Raw genomic sequence first — 21,445 nt, forward strand, 5'->3', positions numbered from 1 at the left:
ACCCCAAGATTAAGGATTTTAAACCACAGTGCCATCATCACAATTAAAATTTTTAAATAATCATTCCTTAATATTGAATATCCAATGTATTTGAATTTTCAATTTGAATAAATGTTCCATAAATGCCAACTAAAAATTTTTCAGCTTGTTTGAATCAAAATACAAACAAGACCTAATACATGTAACTGGTTTATATACAGATACTAATTTCTGAAACTTGGTGTCTTTCTCAGAGATGGTACATTCAACTTTTGTATGGCCATCAATACCTAAACTATTGTCCTTTCATTATGATGAAAGACCTGGTCTGTTGGCACTAGTAAAACCCATTATTAACTTATAATTGGTAAGGTCGCCAAAGTTTCACATATACCCTTCCGTGCCTTCCCCTGACAGAGGATCTCAAACCTGGCTGCACATTAGAATCTGGACATCTTGGGGCGCCTGGGTGGCTCAGTCATTAAGCGTCTGCCTTCGGCTCAGGTCATGATCCCAGGGTCCTGGGATTGAGCCCCGCATCGGGCTCCCTGCTCTGCGGGAAGCCTGCTTCTCCCTCTCCCACTCCCCCTGCTTGTGTTCCCTCTCTCGCTGTGTCTTTCTCTGTCAAATAAATAAATAAAGCCTAAAAAAAAAAAAAAGAATCTGGACATCTTTTTTTGTTGTTGAGATAAAATACACATAACATAAAATTTATCATGTTAACCATTTTTAAAAATTTTTTTATTGTTATGTTAATCCCCATACATTACATCATTAGTTTTAGATATAGTGTTCCATGATTCATTGTTTGTGCATAACACCCAGTGCTCCATGCAGAACGTGCCCTCCTCAATACCCATCACCAGGCTAACCCATCCTCCCACCCCTCTCCCCTCTAGAACCCTCAGTTTGTTTTTCAGAGTCCATCGTCTCTCATGGTTCTTCTCCCCCTCCGATTTCCCCCCCTTCATTCTTCCCCTCCTGCTACATTCTTCTTCTTTTTTTCTTTCTTAACATATATTGCATTATTTGTTTCAGAGGTACAGATCTGAGATTCAACAGTCTTGCACAATTCACAGCGTCATGTTAACCATTTTTAAGTGGACAGTTCCGTAGCCTTAAGCACATTCATTTTGTTGTGCAACCATCACCACTATCCATCTCCAGAACTCTTTTCATCTTGTAAAACTGAAACTGTGCACATTAACTGATAACTCCTCTTTCCTCTTTCCCCCCAGCCCCTGGCCACCACCATCCCACTTTCTGACTCTGAATTTGACCACTCTAGGGACCTCCTATAAGTGGAATCTTACAGTACTTGTTTTGTTTTTTGGCTTATTTCACTTAATATAATGTCCTCATGGTCCATCCGTGTTGTAGCCTGTGTCAGAATTTCCTTCCTTTTTAAGGCTGGGTAATATCCCATTGTATATAATACCCCATGTTTTGTTTATCCACTCATCCATTAATGGACACTTGGGTTGCTTCCATCCCTTGACTATTGTCAATAATGCCACTATGAACACGGGTGTTCAAATATTTCTTTAAGACTCTGCTTTCAATTTTTTTTGGATACATACTCAGCAGCGGAATTGCCAGCTCTTTATTTTTTAAGATTATTTATCTATTTGAGAGAGAGAGAGAGCACGAGCGGCAGGGGGAGGGGCAGAGGGAGAAGCAGACTCCCTGCTGAGCAGGAAGCCAACTTGGGGCTCGATCCCAGGACCCCAAGATGACCTGAGCCAAAAGCAGCCGCTTAACTGAGCCACCTAGGCACTCCTTGCCAGCTCTTTTTTGAGGGCCTGTCACACTGTTTTCCATAGCGGCTGCACCATTTTACATTTCTACCAACTGTGCACAAGGGTTTCAATTTCTCCATATCTTCATCAACATTTGCTATTTTCTGGTTTTGTTTTGTTTTGTTTTGTTTTGACAGTAGCTATCCAAATGAGTGTGATTTTTGTGGTTTTGTGGTTTTCCCATTGTGGTTTTGATTTGCATTTCCCTAATAGTGATGTTGAGCATCTTTTCATGTACTTGTTAGCCATTTGTGGTGTTCTTTGGAGAAATGGTTGTTGGATTCCTTTGCCCATTTTTCAGTCAGTTTGTTACTTTTATGATTGTTAAGTTGTGAGAGTTCTTTATCCTGAATAAGAATCCCTTATTATAGAATCTGGGGATCTTTTGTGATGGGACCTGTAGCTCGGTATTTTTATTTTATTATTTTATTATTTATTTATTTATTTTCATAGCCCAGTATTTTTTTAAGTTCCTCAGGTTGAAAAGAATTTTCTTAGGAGATGAGGTAATAAGTATGTTGAAGCTAGTTCTCATCAGGACAAATGGGTGCATCATCAGCTAGAACAGGGTTGACATCTCCTCCTACCTGGGTACTGTATGTATTTATCAGTGCTGTTCAGTCATGGTAACCCTGCCTTACCCAGGGTCACTGGGCTCACAGTTTCCTCCTTGCACAGAGAGAAATGAGTTCATATTTCTGCCTTATAAATAGAAGTAGAGGAATAATAGATGAATCAAAATATCCATATATTTACACTTTCTATTTATAAAAATCATCAAAATTATACATACCTATTCTCATCACCTTTCTAGTACATCTCCCTATAGGAGTACCTCTAGTACCTGTAGGAGAGTGTACCTGTCTTACAACTACCTTTTTGAAGATTTTATATTTACTTTCTACTTTTGAGTCGTTTAGGGACTCACAGCCTTCCCCAGACATTTCACTTAAGCATAATGATTGTTACAGATTTTAGGGTGCTCAAATCGTAACAGCTTTGGAAATGGTAGTCCGTTTAATTAGGATATTTGTCTTTGTAACACGACCCCTGACATCCTTGAAAATATCCTTGTTTTCTGGCATCAACAGGATGCTTGTAGATTTTTCTTGTCTAAGAAATGGAATCAGCTACCCTCCAAGGACTCCTGGTTATTTTATTTGTTTTTTCTCTCTTTTATTTAAATTATGTTATCCCTGGTTATTTTAAATCCTTTTTTTTTTTTTTAAGATTTTATTTATTTATTTGACAGAGAGAGACACAGTGAGAGAGGGAACACAAGCAGGGGGAGTGGGAGAGGGAGAAGCAGGCTTTCCGTGGAGCAGGGAGCCTGATGCGGGGCTCGATCCCAGGACCCTGGGATCATGACCTGAGCCGAAGGCAGTCGCTTAACCAACTGAGCCACCCAGGTGCCCCTATCCCTGGTTATTTTAATGGTAAATAATATAAGACACCAGTATCTGGGCATTAGGGGTATACATGGTAGTTAGTGGGGCGGCGGGTACTGGACATCACGTGGTAGCGACAGAGTTGGAAAGAATTTTAAGGTACAGGTTTATATTTGGTCTTTCTGATTTAACATAGCACTGCTGTGCCCCACCATCCTCATTGTCTGTGGACCCCCTGGTCACACTGACAGTCCTTTGAGGCTGCTTTTACCATTATCCCCACCTTACAGCTGAACAGACTGCAAGAAGTTAGGTAACTTGTCTAAAATCACACTGCAACTAAGTGCAGAGCTGCCCAGCTCTGTCACATCTCAGCAACCGGGTCCCCACAAAGCCCTGCCTCAACCTCCACCTGCCGTCAGAAACACAGAACTCTGTCATTTGCAAAGATTCTCCACCAAGTTGCCCCATTTAAGATTCCCAAGGCAGGGTTTTCCTAGTCTTGGGTGGAGGGAGGAGAAAACACTACCCAGATTCTTCTTTTCCTCCTGCAGGATTCGGGAGTGAGAATGACCAGAAGAGCCCTCCACGAGAAAGGGCTGAAGACAGAGCCCCTCAGGAGGCTCCTTCCCAGAAGGGGCCTCCGGACAAACGCCCGGCCCGGTTCCGCGGTGCCGCCGGACACCAGAGCTCCCGGGGGAGGAAGCAAGGCCCCGAGGGCACCCAGGACGATCCCCCAGGGGAAGGGGAGGTGAGCTGGCTCCCCAGGCAAGGCGAGGCCCTTGGGTCTCTCTTGGCCGCCCCAAGCTCCAGCCACCGACCCGTGCCGCGAGGGTGGAAAGAGCCTCCCAACCCTACAGCTACCGACCGCAGGCACTTCGGGGCCGAGCGGCCCTCGCCCGCCTCTAACCTAAGGTCACAGCACCCATCTTGCTCGCCACGGACCCCCGCACAGTGAGCGGGCCCACCGGCACCCCAAGTGTGCAAAGGGCTTGGGCACACCTCGGACCTCACCCAGCGCCTGAGGACGCTTCGCCGCCAGAGGCCCCGGCCGCACTGGAGTGCGGGGTGGGCGCCGGGACCGCAGCGGCCACCTCCTCCCGCACCAGCGCGCCCACCCCCGCGTCCGCCGGCCTCCAGCCTCCCGCGACGCCCGGCCGGCCAGCCCTGCGGCCGCGTCGCCCCCAGGCCCCGCGAGGCCCACGCACGCGCGGAGACCCTGTCCCCCCACCCCGCCCCCAGCCACCGAACCCCCATCTCCCGCCCCAAGCCCCATCTCCATCCCCACCCCAAACCCCCCCTTCCCCCCCCCACTGCACCCCCCACCGCCACCCCAGCCCCACCCACGGCAGGCCCACGGAGGCCGGGCCGCGGGCAGGGTTACCTCAAGCACCAGAGGACACGCTCCAAGAGCTTCTACCCGGTGCCAACCTCACCAGTCCCCTGGGAAACCCCGTGGGACAGAGGCCTTTCTGCCTGGCCCCCGCCCGCCTCACAGCCTGGCCCAGCCGTCCTGGGCTAGTGGGGAGGGCCTGAGGCTTCTGGCAGAGCCCAGAGACCTGGAACATCCCCGCCTGGAGAAGGCCGGGGACACATGAGCCCTGTGAGAGGTTCCAAGGGCTTTCACCAAGCTCTTCCTTCCCAAGTCCACTGCTGGGCCTGTCATATTAGGAAATTATGTCTCCCGTTTATTGAGAGCTTACTCTGTGCCAGGCATTGCGATTTACAGCGATGATCTCATTTAATCCTCACAACATCCCAGTGACACCGGCGTTCTCATTATCGGCGTTTTACAGATGGAGAAACTAAGTCTCAGAGAGGTTAAGGGACCTGCCCAAAGTCACACAGCCAGTATGTACGGAAGCAGCACACAGCCCTGGGTCGGCCTGCCTGATTCCACGGCCCAGCCTGCGGCAGCGCCCCTGTTGGTACAAGAGTTAAAGGCGCAGTTTTGACAGGGCATCCAGTTACAGAGCAATTACATAAAACTGTATACTAAAATGAGCAGACACTCTCTGGAATGAGATTGCAATAAAATTTGAGCCTTGACATAGTTCGCATTGAGACCAAAGCTTCAGGCTCAGCCCATGGATCCCTGAAGTAACCTTTTCTCAGACCTCTGCCTTTAGAGGGATGTTGGCCAAGGAAGCTCTACTCCAGGACCTGCTCCTGTGCAGAGACTCCCTGGAAGCCAGGAAAGATGGACTCTCCATAGTTTGCCATCCCACTGGGCTGCTTGGGAAGTTCATCCAGTTCCTCTGGGCTAGGGTATCCAATTTCCCAACAGATACTCATCTTCAGGATTTGGAAATGAGAAATTGGAATTCTTGGGAATTCCTGAAATCATACTATTCTGTATTTTTCATAACTTTCTGTATTTTTTAATAAATAAGAGTAGTTACAAAGAACTGTAGGCTATAGCAAATATTAAAAAACCAAAAAATAGCAGAGAACATTATTGGGTAACATTTGAGTAACAAAATGTTTAAATCTTCAACAAGATATCTGTACCACACAGCAGTATGTGTTGAAATTGCCAATTTGAGGACTAGTTTGTTTCCAAAATTTGATTCTTGTAACATCATTCATAGGATTTGTGTGAGATATATGATGCATGTAAACAGATTAGTACTCTGTTTGTGAAAATGACTGTTTACAGCAGATAGGGCCACAGATCCACTTGTGATATGGCAACAGCTATGAAAAAGAATGATTAGACTGTGACCACTTCTCCTTTTTAAACAAATATTTATTTATTTAAGTAATCTCTACACCCACCATGGGGCTCAAACTCATGAAGCTGAGATCAAGAGTCACACACTCCTCTGACAGAGCCAGCCAGGCACCCCCACTTCTCTCCTTCTGATCCAAGTTCCCAACATGTTTACCTTAATCTTGGACTCCGTATATCATCATTTCCTTCTCATGCTTTCTACTTGATGTCAGTGATTCTTTCATACCAGGAATGCCTCTATGTTTATTGTTAAGCATGAATTCTCACAGGAGAATTATAACACTTTTTCCTATTTTCCCAATCTCTTGACTGATTGGTCTTGGGATTCAGAAAAACATAAATTTCCCAGAAAATGTCAGGAAGGACTTCCTGCATAGAAATACTATTCTGGGCTGAACAAGATTGGCAAAGCAAGTCTGCTACAGAAATAATTACCTAGTATCTCATCAGACCCAGTCACTGATGCTTCCTGGTTTCAGGGGCCTCAGAGCCAGAAGATCCAATTGTGGATCTCAGCTCTGCCAGTTTCTGGGTGTGAGACTTTGGGCAAGTCACTTTACCTCTCTGAGCTTCCATTCAATGGATAAGATGGTGCCTGGAAATAATATACTTGTTTTGTGAGGCAATATTGTAGAAGGGTTAATTAAAAGTGTGGCTTTAGAGTCAGATGGTCTGAGGTTTGAATCCGTTACTTACTACCTCTTTGATTTGGGGCAAGTTCTAGCCACTCTGAGCCCCATTTTTCTCCTCTGTAAAATGGAAAAGCTGAGCCCACTTCATAGGATTTGGGTGAGTTTAAATGAGATCACGTATGAAAATGCTTCACACGGAGCATGGTACAGTGTAAATGCTTGATAAACGAGGACCAGAGTAGTTATTACCTGCTGTATCTACCTCACAGGGTCGTTGTGAGGACAAAAGGGAGGTTATGTTGTGGAGTTGCTTTCTAAGCTGTGAAGTGGTGTCCACGTTCTTCCCTTTCCTTCAGAGATGGGATGGTCAGAAGCTACTGACAGATATTAGAGCTATCTCCAAGTAAGAGGCCTGGGGCTACTTCCTGATATCCATGGAAGGTAGCTGTATGGGGGAGAGGTGTCACCATGGTTACCTGAAAAACAGGGTTTAGTTGCAATCAAGTGGGCAAACTCTGGCATCATCTGACTTGGGGCACACTTGGGGGGTTGGGGGGGGAGATGATTTTCAGAAAGAGGCTTTGGAGAAAGGACTGTGTTAAATGGAGCCTGCCCACTATAGGTTTGTTTAATAGGGATTGGATCAGGGGAAGGGGACGTGGAAAAGAAGGTGGCGAGGGGGCTCTTTGACTATTGTCTGAAGCCCTGTCCTTGACTAAACCCAGGAAACGATCCTATTAGCTGGAACCAGTGCATCCTGCCCCTGCTGTGCGTAACCTATGATGTTCATTCATCCCTAGACTGTAGACCAAACATGGATCAAAGGGCTTTCCAGAGATGAGCTTCTGTAATCCTGACAGCAGACCTGTAAAGAGAATACTAGCACTACTCCCATTTTGCAGATGGGGGCTCGGGGTCTGGGAAAGAAAGTTAAGTCCATTGCCCAAGGTCACACAGCCTATTTGTGGTTGAGTCAAGATTCCTCTTGTCTTGAGACAAGAGTCCAAGCCCTTAGTCCCCACCAGGCCACCTCATCTCATGAGATGCCAGGTGCTGAGCTTGAACAAGGAAAAAGGAAACACAAATGTATGGAGTTTGGCGCCTAACTGGCTTCCTCACTTGTCTTCTGTGACAACTCTCTCTCTCTCCCGATATTACTCCTACTTTTCCGGACACTGTTTCTTCGCTTCCAGAGACATTTTTCTCTGCGTAGCCCTGAAGTCTGGGTCCTCCCGGCCCCATTCCTTGGACTCTTTTCTCTTTCTTTTGCACATACAGGTCTGTGAGGGATCTTCCTGTTGCCCACAGCTTCGGCTACTGGTCATCTCTTTAATCCAAACTGCCCCTCCAAGCACCAGCATGATCCAGCCAACTGCCTCCTCGACATCCCCATCTGAGGTTCCAGGCTCTCAGCTGAATTCATCATCTCTCCCTTAGCATAAGTCTCCCTCCGAGTTCCCCTTCTTCCTTACCATGGCCTCTTAGTTTCAAGTACTGGTGTAGCGATAGGGAATCCAAGAAGCCTGCATAGACAGCCTCATGAGTCTGTTCCTGCAGCTAGACGTGGACTGTAGGGTGTGTTCTCTGAGAGCTGCCAACAATTTAGGGGTGCACTTGGAGGGTGGAATTCATCATTTAATCCACTGTGTCCTAAGTGCCCAGCAGTGTGTCAGGTCCAGGAGCAGGGGTGGAGGATACATTCAGGGGTGAAACAGATGGGATCCCTGGCTTTAGGGAGCTTTCAGGCTACTAGAGAAGATGGACATTAGGAATCCTCCCAAAATACGAAATCTTACAAACTGTGATAAGTATCATGAAGGAAAAGTTCAGGGAGCTACAAAAGAATATAATAGGTCTGTATTAGGTTGGAGTGGGGGTCAAAGGCCATTTTGAGAAATGATAATTACTATATCCCTGAGAACTGAGTTGGGGGGAAGAGAATTCCATATAGAGGCAATAGTAGGTGTGTGTATGAAGACCCAGACGTGTGTTGGGGAAACTGAAAGGCAGCCACGTCAATGGAGCTGAGTATGCTGGCCATGCTGACTGGTCAAGATAAGACTGGACAGTCTGGCTGGGGGTGGTGGCTGGTGCCTTGTGGGCCATGGTAAGGAGCCTAGATTTTTTGGTTTGACTTTTTATTTGGAAATAATTTCAAAGTTACAGAAAAGTGAATAGTACAATGGACATCTATCTGTCTGTCCTTTATCCCAAATTCATCTGTTAAAATTACCAATTCTTTATATGAAGGGTTACAGGTGACTTATTCTGAACTATTGGAGAATAAGTTGCATAGATCACATTCTTTTACCCCTAAACAGTTACAGTGTATACAAAAACAATTATCCACTTCACTAAATTTAACATTAATGCAACACAGTATCTCATTTACCACCCATTTTGTCAATCACCTCAATAATGTCCTTTACATAGCATTTTTCCTCTAGTCCAGGATCCAGTCTAGAAATGAAGTGATGCATTCCACTGTCATTTCTGTTTAGTCTCCTTTAATCTGGAATAGTTGGCTTTGTCTTTTATGACATTGACATGATGGAAAAATTCAGTTTTCCCCATTAAGAGAATATTTCTCATTTTGGGGTTTGTCCTCTGTTTCTTCATCACACATCCCTGCTGGAAGATGACATGTTATTGTGTCTTTCTCACTGAGGCAACAAAAGGCACACACTGCCTATCTCCACCTTCTTGGTGATTTAAATATTGTCTGATTAATCTATAGTTACTGTTTTTCCCTTGTCACTGATAAGCAACCAGGGAGATAGTTATAGCCGTGCAGATATCCTATTCCAGAGATTACTAAATAGATGAAATTTATCATCCATCAAGTCTTCTTGCCTAAAGCAAATCAGTGTCAGGAGGGTTAGAGAATGACTTCAGCTCTCTCTCCCCTTGACATTCTTCTGCCTATTTATTTATATATTTATTATTAGCAGGGACTTTTGGGTTTCTATTTTCCAATAATTTTAGTTATTAACCTTAATTATTTTGGTGCTCAAATTATCCCAGATTTGGCCAGTGGGAGCCCCTTAAAACTAGACCTGGATTCTATCCCAGCTTCACTGGACCGGCATGGTTCAATTTGCATATTAGACACTGTGTGTGAGAATGCATTGTACGGGCACAGAGGAGGAAGTAGGGAGACCTGGCAGGTGGGCCTTGTGTAGTCCAGGCAGGAGATGTGGCTTAGACCAGGGAATTAATTTGGATGTTCAAGAAAATTTAGCGATACAATCAGCAGGAACTCGTGGTTCAGGAAATGTGCAAGCAATCAGAGAGGGATCGAGTGGAGTAGCTGGGTGGATGGTGGAGATATTTACTGATATGGGGAAGACAAGCAGAGTAAGGCGGTCAGGAGGGATGGGTATTTTAGACAGTTGAGTGTGAGATGTCTTTGACATCCAGGTGCAGATGTCAAGTAGTAATTAGATATGTTTTGTTCTGGAGAGAAGTTCAGACCAGAAAAAAATTTAGGAGTTGTCACATATGGATGATTTTTGAGTCCATGGTCCTGGATGAAATGCTGTAAGGGGAGAATATGTAGTGAGGAATGAGAGGGGCCAGACTGGGAATCCTAAGGGAGTTCACTGTTTGGGGGCATGGGTGTGTGTGGCAGGAGATGGCAATGGGGAGATGGGGGGCCAGGTCATGGAGCCTGCAATGTCAGGCCAAATCCTGAGGGCTATGGGGAACCACTGAAGGGTTCTGAGTAGGGGAGTGAGTGCCAGGGTATGATCTGAGTTTTAGAAAGATTGTTCTGACAGCCTAGTAAGGATGATCTGGAGAGTCATGGAAGTGGCTAATGCTATGGGTCTTTCTAAAGTAAATCTGCTATCCTCTTGCCACTGGAGATTGCTCAGATGGATCCGTGTGTCTGGGATGCCCTCTCCTCATTCACCTGGGCACAAAAAAGATGATCAACAGATCTGCCTTGGCTGCACTTATCAGCCTCTGGTAATGAGAGCAGCCCCCATCTCCCTGCCTCATTTTAGCTGGAGGGCACAGCTTGCTTCTGGAACTTTTTCTTAGCCAGGTGCATTGTAGGTGGGAGTGTGCACGAGCTGGTCCCTGAGATTTGTGGGAGTCTGGCTACTGTGATCCTCTGCCCTCTCATGCTTTGAGTTCAGTGTGGGCTCTGCCAGCCAGGCAACTGCCCATTCAAAGTATGTTGTCTCCTCCGCACCCCTGCACGTGCTAAGGAAAATGGGTTGAGTCTGGATAAACATTCTAGTGCATCCTTCACTTACCAGGGGTGGTGCTGTTCAGGAGGCCCGCAATCCTGTCTAGAGCATGTCGACAGCCCACTGGAGACACAAATAAGCAAAGGCAGAATTTCGAGAGACCACAGGGAGGGGCAGATGTTCTGGAAGCCCGAGAAAGCAAGATTGTTACTAATTGGAGAAATGAGGGAAGGTTCCCTGGAAAAGGTGGCATTTGAACCGGGCCTTGAGGACAGAGAGGACAATTTTCCATTTCACTAAGGAAATATTTGATTATTCAAGCAGAAAAGAAAAATAAGGAAAAAAATCAAGGCCCCCCCTTCCTCACATTTTATTGACATTGTCCACACAATCGTTGTTGGTTACGTGAATATCCCATTAGGCGGCTACTTTATATAGTTAGCCCTCTTACTGTTAGAATAATTCATTTCCAGGCCTCAAGACATTGGCTTGGAGCCTGTGGCTGGGCAGTGGGGACAGAAGCAACCCCGGGACCAAACGCAACTCAGGAATCAGTGCTTGAGCCCATCCACTCATCCCTTCATTCAGCAAACGTTTATTAAGGACTCCCCTCTCCCAGGCCCTGAGGATACAATGATGATCAGGACATACTTCCTGTCTAGGAACTCAAGCCTAATAGAACGGGAACCACGGGTGGAGATAATTTACTGTAAAGCACGTGAAGATGCCCCAGACAGGCGCATTGTGTACAAGATGCGGTGCTGACACGGAGACTAGCTGGGGGCACGGAAGCCTTGGCGGTAGAGGAGCGCATGCGCAGTGAGAAGGGGGCGGCTTGAGGACACCTGTCAGAGGACCAAGTTCCCGCGGAGCACCGCAGCATACCTCTGTCCACAGGCTGGAAGGCACATCTCTCCTACTCTTATGCTTCTGGGTGTTTGCTTTTTTCTGTTTTCTGTTTTAAATATTTCCTTTCTCCTATTTTTATGGGGGGGGCTATTTTTTTTTCTTTTCTTTTCTTTTTTTTTAAATATTTTATTTATTTGAGAGAGAGAGAGCGAACCAGAGAGAGAGCACAAGTGGAGGGGAGTGGCAGAGGGAGAAGCAGACTCCCTGCTGAGCAGGGAGCCCGATGCGGGGCTCGATCCCAGGACCCTGGGATCATGACCTGAGCCGAAGGCAGACGCTTAACCGACTGAGCCACCCAGGGGCCCCGGGGGGGGGGGGGGGGGGGGGCTATTTTTATGCTCTTTTCCAAAATCTCAACTTCTGTGCTTCATTCATTCATTTTATTTTTCTCTTTTTGACTCTAAATCATTTAAGGCTGTTAATTTTACCTCTGCAGATAGTTTTGACTGTATCCTATTTTTAAAATTATTTTCTAAATAGTTTGTTTTTTACTTTTGATTTACCTCTTGTCCTAAGAGTAATTTGATATGCTATTCACGTTTTTCCATTTCGAAGTGGCATGTTTTATATTACTGTTAGCTGTATTGCATTTGATCAGAGACTGACTTTTAGAATTTCCACTTTTCAAAATTTACCAAAATGTTCTCTGTAGCTTAATATTTGTTGAACTTTGTCACTGTCCATGGAACTTGAATAGAAGGTACACTATTTGTTTTCAGGTTAAAAAATTTTGTGTGGTCATATCTTCTATGTCCTTATTTATTTTTTGATTACTTGTTCAGAATATGTGTTAGAATATTTCCAATAAAACCGTTTTTCATGTTTCTCCTAGTATTACTCAACATTTTATTTCATGGATCTTTGGTATTTAACACATGAGAAATTAATTACATTGTGGAGTCAAGACAGCCTGGATTTAAACCCTGGCTCCATCATTTATTCGCTTAGACTCCTTATCCAGAAAATGGAGATAATAATGGTATCTCCCTTGTATAATTGTTGGATTAGGTGAGGTGAATGTAAACCATGGCACATGGTAAGTGCTCAATAAAGCTAGAATTCACTGTCCTGATTGTTGTTATATCGCCTGGCTGACCATTGCTGGCATTCAAAGCCTCTGCTATGGAGGCAGAAAAGGCCTTGAAGAACCTCTTTCTTTTTCTCTAGCCAGTGCACATTTGGTAAACAGAATGTCCCATGCAGAACATCAGAAGTCACTGTGGAAAACGGGGAAAGCTGAGAGCTTCCCAGCATGCGAACACAGAATGACACATATTAGTTTTGATGGTGGGATCACTGGGTCAACCTGTGCATGGACATGTGAGTATTAATGGCATTCTCCAGCCTTTCATGTGAGGATGGGGCAGGTGGGATGCCAGGAAGAGGGAGAGGGCCCAGCTTTCCCCAGATGTCATTTCAAACACTGGGTCCTCCACCTCAGATCCTCAGGTCCCTTTTACCAGCCCTGCGAGCTGGGATTCTGTAGGTTTCCCTGCCAATTCCTTACACCTGCAACCTTCAGAGGTTCGCTCTTGGATACCGGAGGCATTTATTCATGGGAACTTTGATGTTTTCACACCCTCCCTGCTCCAGCGGGGGCTTATAGTCAGTGATTGGTGTGTCAGCACTAAAGTCCAGCTACTTGGCTGGAGCAGGACAAATTTTGCAGTGCTATTTATACTCGAGAGCTGCTCCCACACTGGCTAGTCTTCTTCCCATGCTTACCTTGCTCACCTACTTCATTCCCTTAATGGGTTTTCCTGAGAACACTTCTTTAATAAATCACTTGCCTGGATTAAGCTTCTGGGAGAATCTGACCTCAGATAAACTGCTTCACTCCTTCCTGGCAGGAGGAATTGTGATATGGACTGAGCATAGTAGTGAGTTCACGTCTTTTTCTTTTCTTTTGTTTTCTTTCTTTTCTTTTTTTTTTTCTTTTTTTTTTTTCTTTTTTTTTTTTTTGAGTTTATGTCCTTTTGGTTGCAAGAGACATAAATCCAAAGGTGGTAGCTTGGACAAGAAGGTCAGAAGGATGCAGAGTCTCCCAAGTCATCCCAAGAAGGAGAGGAGTACCCCTGGGCCACAGAGGCATCTGAAATCAGGGCATTCTCTCCCCAGCTCTCTTGATGACTCAGGTGTGCTTTATTCTCTGAGAGCAGTATTTCCAAATAGCTGGTAGTAAGGCTGCACACAGTGGCCCTACCTCACTTTCCTTAGCTCTTCCCTGCTTTGTTCAGTTTAGGACCAAATGGCCACAATTGGGGCAAAGGAGATATTTAGCACAATGGGGTGATTCCTGACTCTAGATTCTCTTCTATTCCTGGTGAAGGAGCGGCTGTGGCAGAAGGGAGGGGTGCTGGACAGAAAAAAAAAAAGCTGATGACCACCACATAACTCCTTTGATGAAAAGAGCAGTGAACTTAAAAAGGCATGGCTTACTTTTACACCCATGTTCACAGCAGCACTATTCACAACAGCTAAAGGCAGAAACAACTCAAATGTCCATCAACAGACAAATTGATAAACTGTGATATATATATACACACCAAATGGAATATTATTTGGCCTTTAAAAGGAAGGAAATTCTGACACATGCTACAGTGTGGATGCACCATGAAACCATTATGCTGATTGAAATAAGCCAGTCACAAAAAGACAAATACTGTATGATTCCACTGATATGAGGTACCTAGAACAGGCAAGTTCACAAAGACAGAAAAGAGAATAGAGGTTACCAAGGGATAGTGGGAACAGGAATAGGAGATTGTTGTTTAATGAGTACAGAATGTCTGTTTAGAATAATGAAAAAGTTCTCAAAATGAGTAGTGGTGATGATTGCACAACATGAGAATGTATTTAATGGCCAGTGGATTGTGCACTTAAAAAGGGCAAAGTATTAGAATTCTCCAGAGAGGGACGCCTGGGTAGCTCAGTCGTTAAGCGTCTGCCTTCGGCTCAGGTCATGGTCCCAGGGTCCTGGGATCGAGCCCCGCATCGGGCTCCCTGCTCCACGGGAAGCCTGCTTCTCCCTCTCCCACTCCCCCTGCTTGTGTTCCCTCTCTCACTGTGTCTCTCTCTGTCAAATAAATAAAATCTTTAAAAAAAATAGAATTCTCCAGAGAAACATAACTGATATATATTATGAAGAGATTTGTTACAAGGGATTGACTCTTGCAATGATAGGGAAGCTGAGAAATCCCAACCCAGGAGCCAGTGATGTATGTTTCAGTCTGAGTCTAAGAACGAAGGAGGAAGACCAATGTCCCAGCTCAAAGAAGCCAGGCAGAGAGAATTCTTTCCTACTCAGCCTTTTATTCTATTCAGGTCGTCAATACACGGAATGATGTCCACCCACGGAATGATGTCCACAAAGCAGGTAGGGCAATCTGCTTTACTCAGTCTACCAACTCAAATTTTTTAAAAGATTAATTTATTGGGGCACCTGGGTGGCTCAGTCATTGAGCATCTGCCTTCGGCTCAGGTCATGATCCCAGGGTCCTGGGATGGAGTCCCGCATTGGGCTCCCTGCTCAGCGTGGAGTCTGCTTCTCCCTCTCCCACTCCCCCTGCTTGTGTTCCCTCTCTCGCTGTGTCTCTCTCTGTCATATAAATAAATAAAATCTTTTTTAAAAAAAATTTTATTTATTTATTTATTTATTTGAGGGAGAGAGAGAACATGAGCAAGGGGGAGAGGGAGAAAGAGACTCCCCACTGAGGAAGGAGCCCGATGTGGGACTCGATCCCAGGACCCCCAGATCACGACCAGAGCCGAAGGTAGATGCTTAACCGACCGAGCCACCCAGGTGCCCCACCAACTCAAATCCAGAAACATCCTCAGAGCCATACCCAGAAATAATGTTTAACCAAACATCTGGGCCCCCCAAGGCTCAGTCAGGTTGACACATATAATTAACCATCACAATTGGTAAATTTTATGTTATGTATATTTTACCACAATAAAAAGCAAAGGCATTGCTTAATGTTGACCTCTGGCTGAAATGGAGTAACTGGGACCAGGTTACCTTCTTGCCTGAGATAACAACAAGACAAAATACACAAAACAATGATTTTCAAGACACTGGACATGACAAGGAAGGACAGTGATCCCTGATGGTTTCACTGGTGAATTCTACCGAACATTTATTTGTTTATTTATTTGTGTGTGTGTGTGAGAGAGAGAGAGCACAAGCAGGGGGAGTGGCAGGCAGAGGGAGAAGCAGGCTCCCCACTGAGCAAGGAGCCCAATGCGGGACTCGATCCCAGAACCCCAGAATCATGACCTGAGCTAAAGGCAGACGCTTAACCGACTGAGCCACCCACGCATCCCAGTCTACTGAACATTTAAAAAAGAATTAACATCAATTCTTCTCAAACTCTTTCAAAAAACAGAAGAGGAGGGAATACTTCCTAACTCATGAGGCCAGGATTACTCTGATACCAAAGTCAGACCAAAACAACACAAGAAAAGAAAATTACAGACCAATATTACTTATGAATATGGATATAAAAATCCTCAACAAAATACCAGGAAACCAAATGCAATAGCATATTGAAAGGATTGGGACAGGAGTGCCTGGGTGGCTCAATCAGTTAAGTGTCTGACTCTTGATTTCCCCTCAGATCATGATCTTAGGGTCGTGAGATCTAGCCCCATATTGAGCTTTGCACTGAGTATGGATCTTGCTTAAGATTCTCTCTCCCTCTCCCTCTACCCATACCCCTCCCCCCACCTGCTTGCTCTCTCTCTCTCTCTCTCTCTCGGAAAAAAAAAAAAAAAGATTAGGGTGCCTCACTGGCTCTGTCTGTGGAGCATGTGACTCTTCATCTCGGGGTTGTGAGTTCGAGCCCCATGTTGGGTGTAGAGATTACTTAAAAACAAAATCCATAGATAAATAGATAGGTAGAGATAGATAGATAAATAGATAGGGAAATAGATTAAACGCCATGACCAATTAGGATTTATCCCAGAAATGCAAGCATGGTTTAACACACAAAAATTAATCAGCGTAATACAGCCACTAATCGAATAAAAGGAAAAAAATACATGATCTTCTCAATTGATGTTATAACACATATGACAAATTTCAACACTTTTTAAGATAAAAACATTCAGTACACTAGGAATAGAAGGGATCTTTTTCAACATCATAAAGTGCAGTTATGAAAAACCCACAGGTAACATGGTGGTGAAACTCTGAAAGTTTTTCCTCTAAATTAAAGGACAAGACAGGGATGCCCACTTTCACCACTGCTATTCCAAGTTCTAGCCAGAGCAATTAGGCGAGGAAAAGAATTAGAAAGCATACAAATTAGAAAAGAAGTAGAACTATGTCTATTCACAGATGACATGATCTTATACATGGAAAATAAATCCTAAAGATCTGCCAAAAAGGGGCGCCTGGGTGGCTCAGTCGTTAGGCGTCTGCCTTCAGCTCGGGTCATGATCCCAGCGTCCTGGGATCGAGCCCCGCATCGGGCTCCCTGCTCTGCAGCGAGCCTGCTTCTCCCTCTCCCATTCCCCCTGCTTGTGTTCCCTCTCTCGCTGTGTCTCTCTCTGTCAAATAAATAAATAAAATCTTAAAAAAAAAAAAAAATCTACCAAAAAGCACTAGAGCTAATAAACAAATTCAGCAAAGTTGCAGGGTACAAGATTAACATAAAAAAAAAAATCAGCTGTGTTTCTATACATCAGCTATGAACCATCCAAAAGGAAAATTTCATCTACAGTGGCATTAAAAAGAATAAAATACCTAGGAATAAATTTAACCAAGGAGATGAAAGACCTGTATGCTAAAAATTGCAAAACATTATTGAAAGAAATTAAAGAAGACCCAAATTAATGGAAAGACAACTTGTGTTTATGGATTGAAAGACTTAATATTGTAAAGATGGCAATGCTGCCCAAAGTGATCTACAGATTCAATGCAATCCCTATAAAATGCCAACGGCTGTTTGTTTTGTGTGTGTGTGTGTGTGTGTTTGTTTTTGTTTTTGTAGAAATAGAAGAGCCAATCTTTAATTTATATGGAATTGCAAGGGGTCCTGGGGAGCCAAAACAATTTTGAAAAAGGAGAACAAATTTGGAGAATTCATACTTCCCAATTTTAGAATTTATTGCAGTGCTACAGTAATCAAAACAGTATGGTACTTGCATAGAAATAGACACATAGATGAATGGGATAGAAATGAGAGTCCAGAAATAAAGCCATGCATCTGTGGTCATTTGATTTTTGTAAGGGTGCCAAACCACTCAATGTGGAAGGAATTGGTGCTGGGGCAACTGGATATCCACATGCAAAAGCATAAAGCTGGACCCATACCTATATCATATATAAAAATTAACTCATAACGAATCAATGACCTAAATAAAAGAGCTAAAGTATAACTCTTAGAAGAAAATAAAGTGGTAAATCTTCATGACCTTCAATTTGGCAATGGAATTTTAGATATGATACTAAAATCATGAATAACAAAAGAATAAATAAATTGGATGTAATGTAGGCACTTATATCTATAAATTTCCCTCTAAGCACTGTGTTAGCTGCATCTTATATATTTTGTATGTAATGTTTTCATCTTCATTCATTTCAAAATGTCTTCTAATTTTCATTTTATTTTATTTTTTTTAAGATTTTATTTATTTATTTGACAGAGAGAGACACAGCTAGAGAGGGAACACAAGCAGGGGGAGTGGGAGGGGGAAAAGCAGGTTTCCCACAGAGCGGGGAGCCCGATGCGGGGCTCGATCCCAGGACTCTGGGATCATGACCTGAGCCGAAGGCAGACGCTTAATGACTGAGCCACCCAGGCGCCCTGTAATTTTCATTTTAATTTCTTCTTTGATCCATTGGTTATGGTGAAGAATATGTGCCTTAATTTCCACATATTTGTGAATTTCTCAAATTTCCTTCTGTTACCGATTTCTAATCTCATTCTATTTTCGTCAAAGTTGTGTGATTCATTTCACAGTGTATACAAACACCAAATCATTACATTGTACACTGAAACTAATATAATGTTCTATGTCAATTATACCTCAAAAAGTTGTTTGATTCAATCTTTTTAAATTTACCGAGACCAAAAATAAATAAATAAATAAATAAATTTACTGAGACTTTTTAAAAAAAAGATTTATTTATTTCAGGGGCGCTTGGGTGGCTCAATCAATTAAGTGTCTGCATTCGGCTCAGGTCATGATTCCAGACTCCCGGGATTGAGCCCCACGTCAGGCTTCCTGCTCAGCGGGGAGTCTGTTTCTTCCTCTGCCCCTCACCCCACTCATGCTCTCTCACTCTCTCTCAAATAAATAAAAATCTTTTTTTTAATTTTTTAAAAAGATTTTATTTATTATTTGACAGAGAGAGACACAGTGAGAAAGGGAACACAAACAGGGGGAGTGGGAGAGGGAGAAGCAGGTTTCCTGCGTAGCACAGAGCCCGATATGGGGCTCGATCCCAGGACTCTGGGATCATGACCTGAGCTGAAGGCAGATGCTTAACAACTGAGCCACCCAGGGTCCACCAATAAACAAAAATCTTTAAAAAAATACTTATTTCTTTGAGAGAGAGAGAACATGAGCAGGGGGAGGGGCAGAGGAAGAGGGAGGGAATCCTGGAGCAGGCTCCCAGTTGAGCGTGGAGCTTGATGTGGGGCTCGATCCCAGGACCCTGAGATCATGACCTGATCCCAGTGGAAGAGTCAGATACTCAACCGACTGAGCCACCCAGGTGCCTTGAGACATATTTTACGACCTAGTGTATGGTCTCTCTCGGACAACATTTCATACGCACTTGATAAAAACGTGTATTCTGCTGTTGTATGGAGTGTTCTACAAATTTCTGTTAAGTCTAGTTGGCTGATGGTATTGTTCAGGTTGTCTATTTCCTTGTTGATCTTCTGTTTTGTAGCTCTATCAAGACTCCAACTATTATTGTTGAATTGTCTACTCCTTCCTTCAGTTCTGTCAGAAAATAAACTGTCAACCAAAAATTCTATACCTGGAAAAGTTATCCTTCAAGAATGAAGGAAAAATTAGGGACGCCTGGGTGGCTCAGTCGGTTAAGCCTCTGCCTTCGGCTCAGGTCATGATCCCAGGGTCCTGGGATCGAGTCCCACATCGGGCTCCTTGCTCAGCAAGGAGCCTGTTTCTCCCTCTGCCTGCCTCTGTCTCTCTCTCTCTCTGATAAATAAATAAAATCTTAAAAAAAAAAAATGAATGAAGGAAAAATTAAGACATTTCTAGATAAATGAAAGCTGAAGGAGCTCATTATTAGTAGACCTGCCCTGTAAGAAATGCTAAAGGGAGTTCTTCAGGCTGTAATGAAAGGACACTATGACTCAAAGTCATTAAGAAAAAATTAAAGTTTAACACTAGTAAAGGTAATTTCATAGATAAATACAAAAGCCAGTATTATTGTATTTTTGGTTTGTTTTGTAACTTCTCTCTTTTTCTTGTATGATTTAAAGGAAAATGCATAAAACAGTAATTATAGATCTATGTAGATGGCCCTATAATGTATAAAGATATAAACTGTGACAATAAATAAATAAAAGCCAGGAACAGAGATGTGTGGGAGGAAAATGTTTGCATAGTATTGAATTGATATTTTTCAAACTAGATTGTTATAAGTTTAAGATGATAATTGTAGGGTGCCTGGGTGGCTCAGTCGTTAAGCGTCTGTCTTCAGCTCAGGTCATGATCCCAGGGTCCTGGGATTGAGTCCCACATCGGGCTCCCTGCTCGGTGGAAGCCTGCTTCTCCCTCTCCCACTCCCCCTGCTTGTGTTCCCTCTCTAGCTGTGTCTCTCTCTGTCAAATAAATAAATAAAATCTTAAAAAAAAAAAAAAAAGGTAATTGTAACCCTATGGTAACCACTAAAAAATAATAATAATAAAATATACATGAAGGGAATCAAAACGGTACACTATAAAAAATCAACTGAATTAAAAAAAACAGTAATGGAAGAGCGGAGGAACAAAAAACATATAAGACACACATAAAACAAATAGCTAAATGGCAGAAATTATTCTTTCTCAGCAATCACATTAAATGTAAACAGGCTAAATCCTCCCCTTCTATTAAAATACAGCGAAGGGTAGATTGAATTAAAAAACAAAAACAAAAACAGGGGCACCTGGCTGGCTCAGGCAGTGGAGCATGTGATTCTTGATCACAGGGATGTAAATTCGAGCCTCACACTGGGTATAGAGATTACTTAAAAATAAAATCTTTAAAAACAACAACAAAAACAACAGAATCTATCTGTATGCTGTCTACAAGAGATCCACTTTTTTCCCTAAGATTTTATTTATTCATTTGAGAGAGAGCGAGAGCATGAGCGGTGGTCAGAGGGAGAAGGTGAGGAGGCGGAGGGAGAAGCAGACTCCCTGCTGAGCAGGGAGCGCAACACCAGGCTCCATCCCAGGACCCCGGGATCATGACCCAAGCAGAAGGCAGATGCTTAACCCACTGAGCCACCCAGGTGTCCCAAGAGATCCACTTTAGATATAAGAACATAAAGAGGTTGAGGGGTACCTGAGTGGCTCGATCAGTCGAACATCTGACTTTAATAGTTTTTTAAAAAAGATTTATTTAGGGGCACCGGGGTGGCTCAGTTGGTTAAGCGTCTGCCTTTGGCTTGGGTCATTGTCTTAGGTCCTGAGATCAAGCCCCATGTCTGGCTCCCTGCTCAGTGGGGAGCCTGCTTCTCCCTCTCCCTCTCCTCCCCACTCGTGTTCTCCCTATTACTTGCTCTGCTCTCTCTCTCAAATGAATAAATAAATAAATCTTTTTTAAAAAAAGATTTATT

General features: G+C 43.8%; 1 protein-coding gene across 1 annotated transcript in view; it reads left to right on the forward strand.

Annotated features, from left to right (window-relative positions):
* The window catches only part of BCL7C (BAF chromatin remodeling complex subunit BCL7C), a 40,416-nt gene extending 36,164 nt beyond the window's left edge, over window positions 1-4,252 (forward strand). The window contains exon 6 of the mRNA XM_032431125.1: window positions 3,721-4,252. Coding sequence (XP_032287016.1) covers window positions 3,721-3,921 — 201 coding nt within the window. The 3' untranslated portion in view covers window positions 3,922-4,252. The remainder of the gene's footprint in view (window positions 1-3,720) is intronic.
* Window positions 4,253-21,445: the final 17,193 nt, after the last annotated feature.

Source organism: Phoca vitulina, unplaced genomic scaffold (genome assembly GCF_004348235.1).
Source record: "Phoca vitulina isolate PV1807 unplaced genomic scaffold, GSC_HSeal_1.0 scaffold45, whole genome shotgun sequence".
Classification (NCBI taxonomy): domain Eukaryota; kingdom Metazoa; phylum Chordata; class Mammalia; order Carnivora; family Phocidae; genus Phoca; species Phoca vitulina.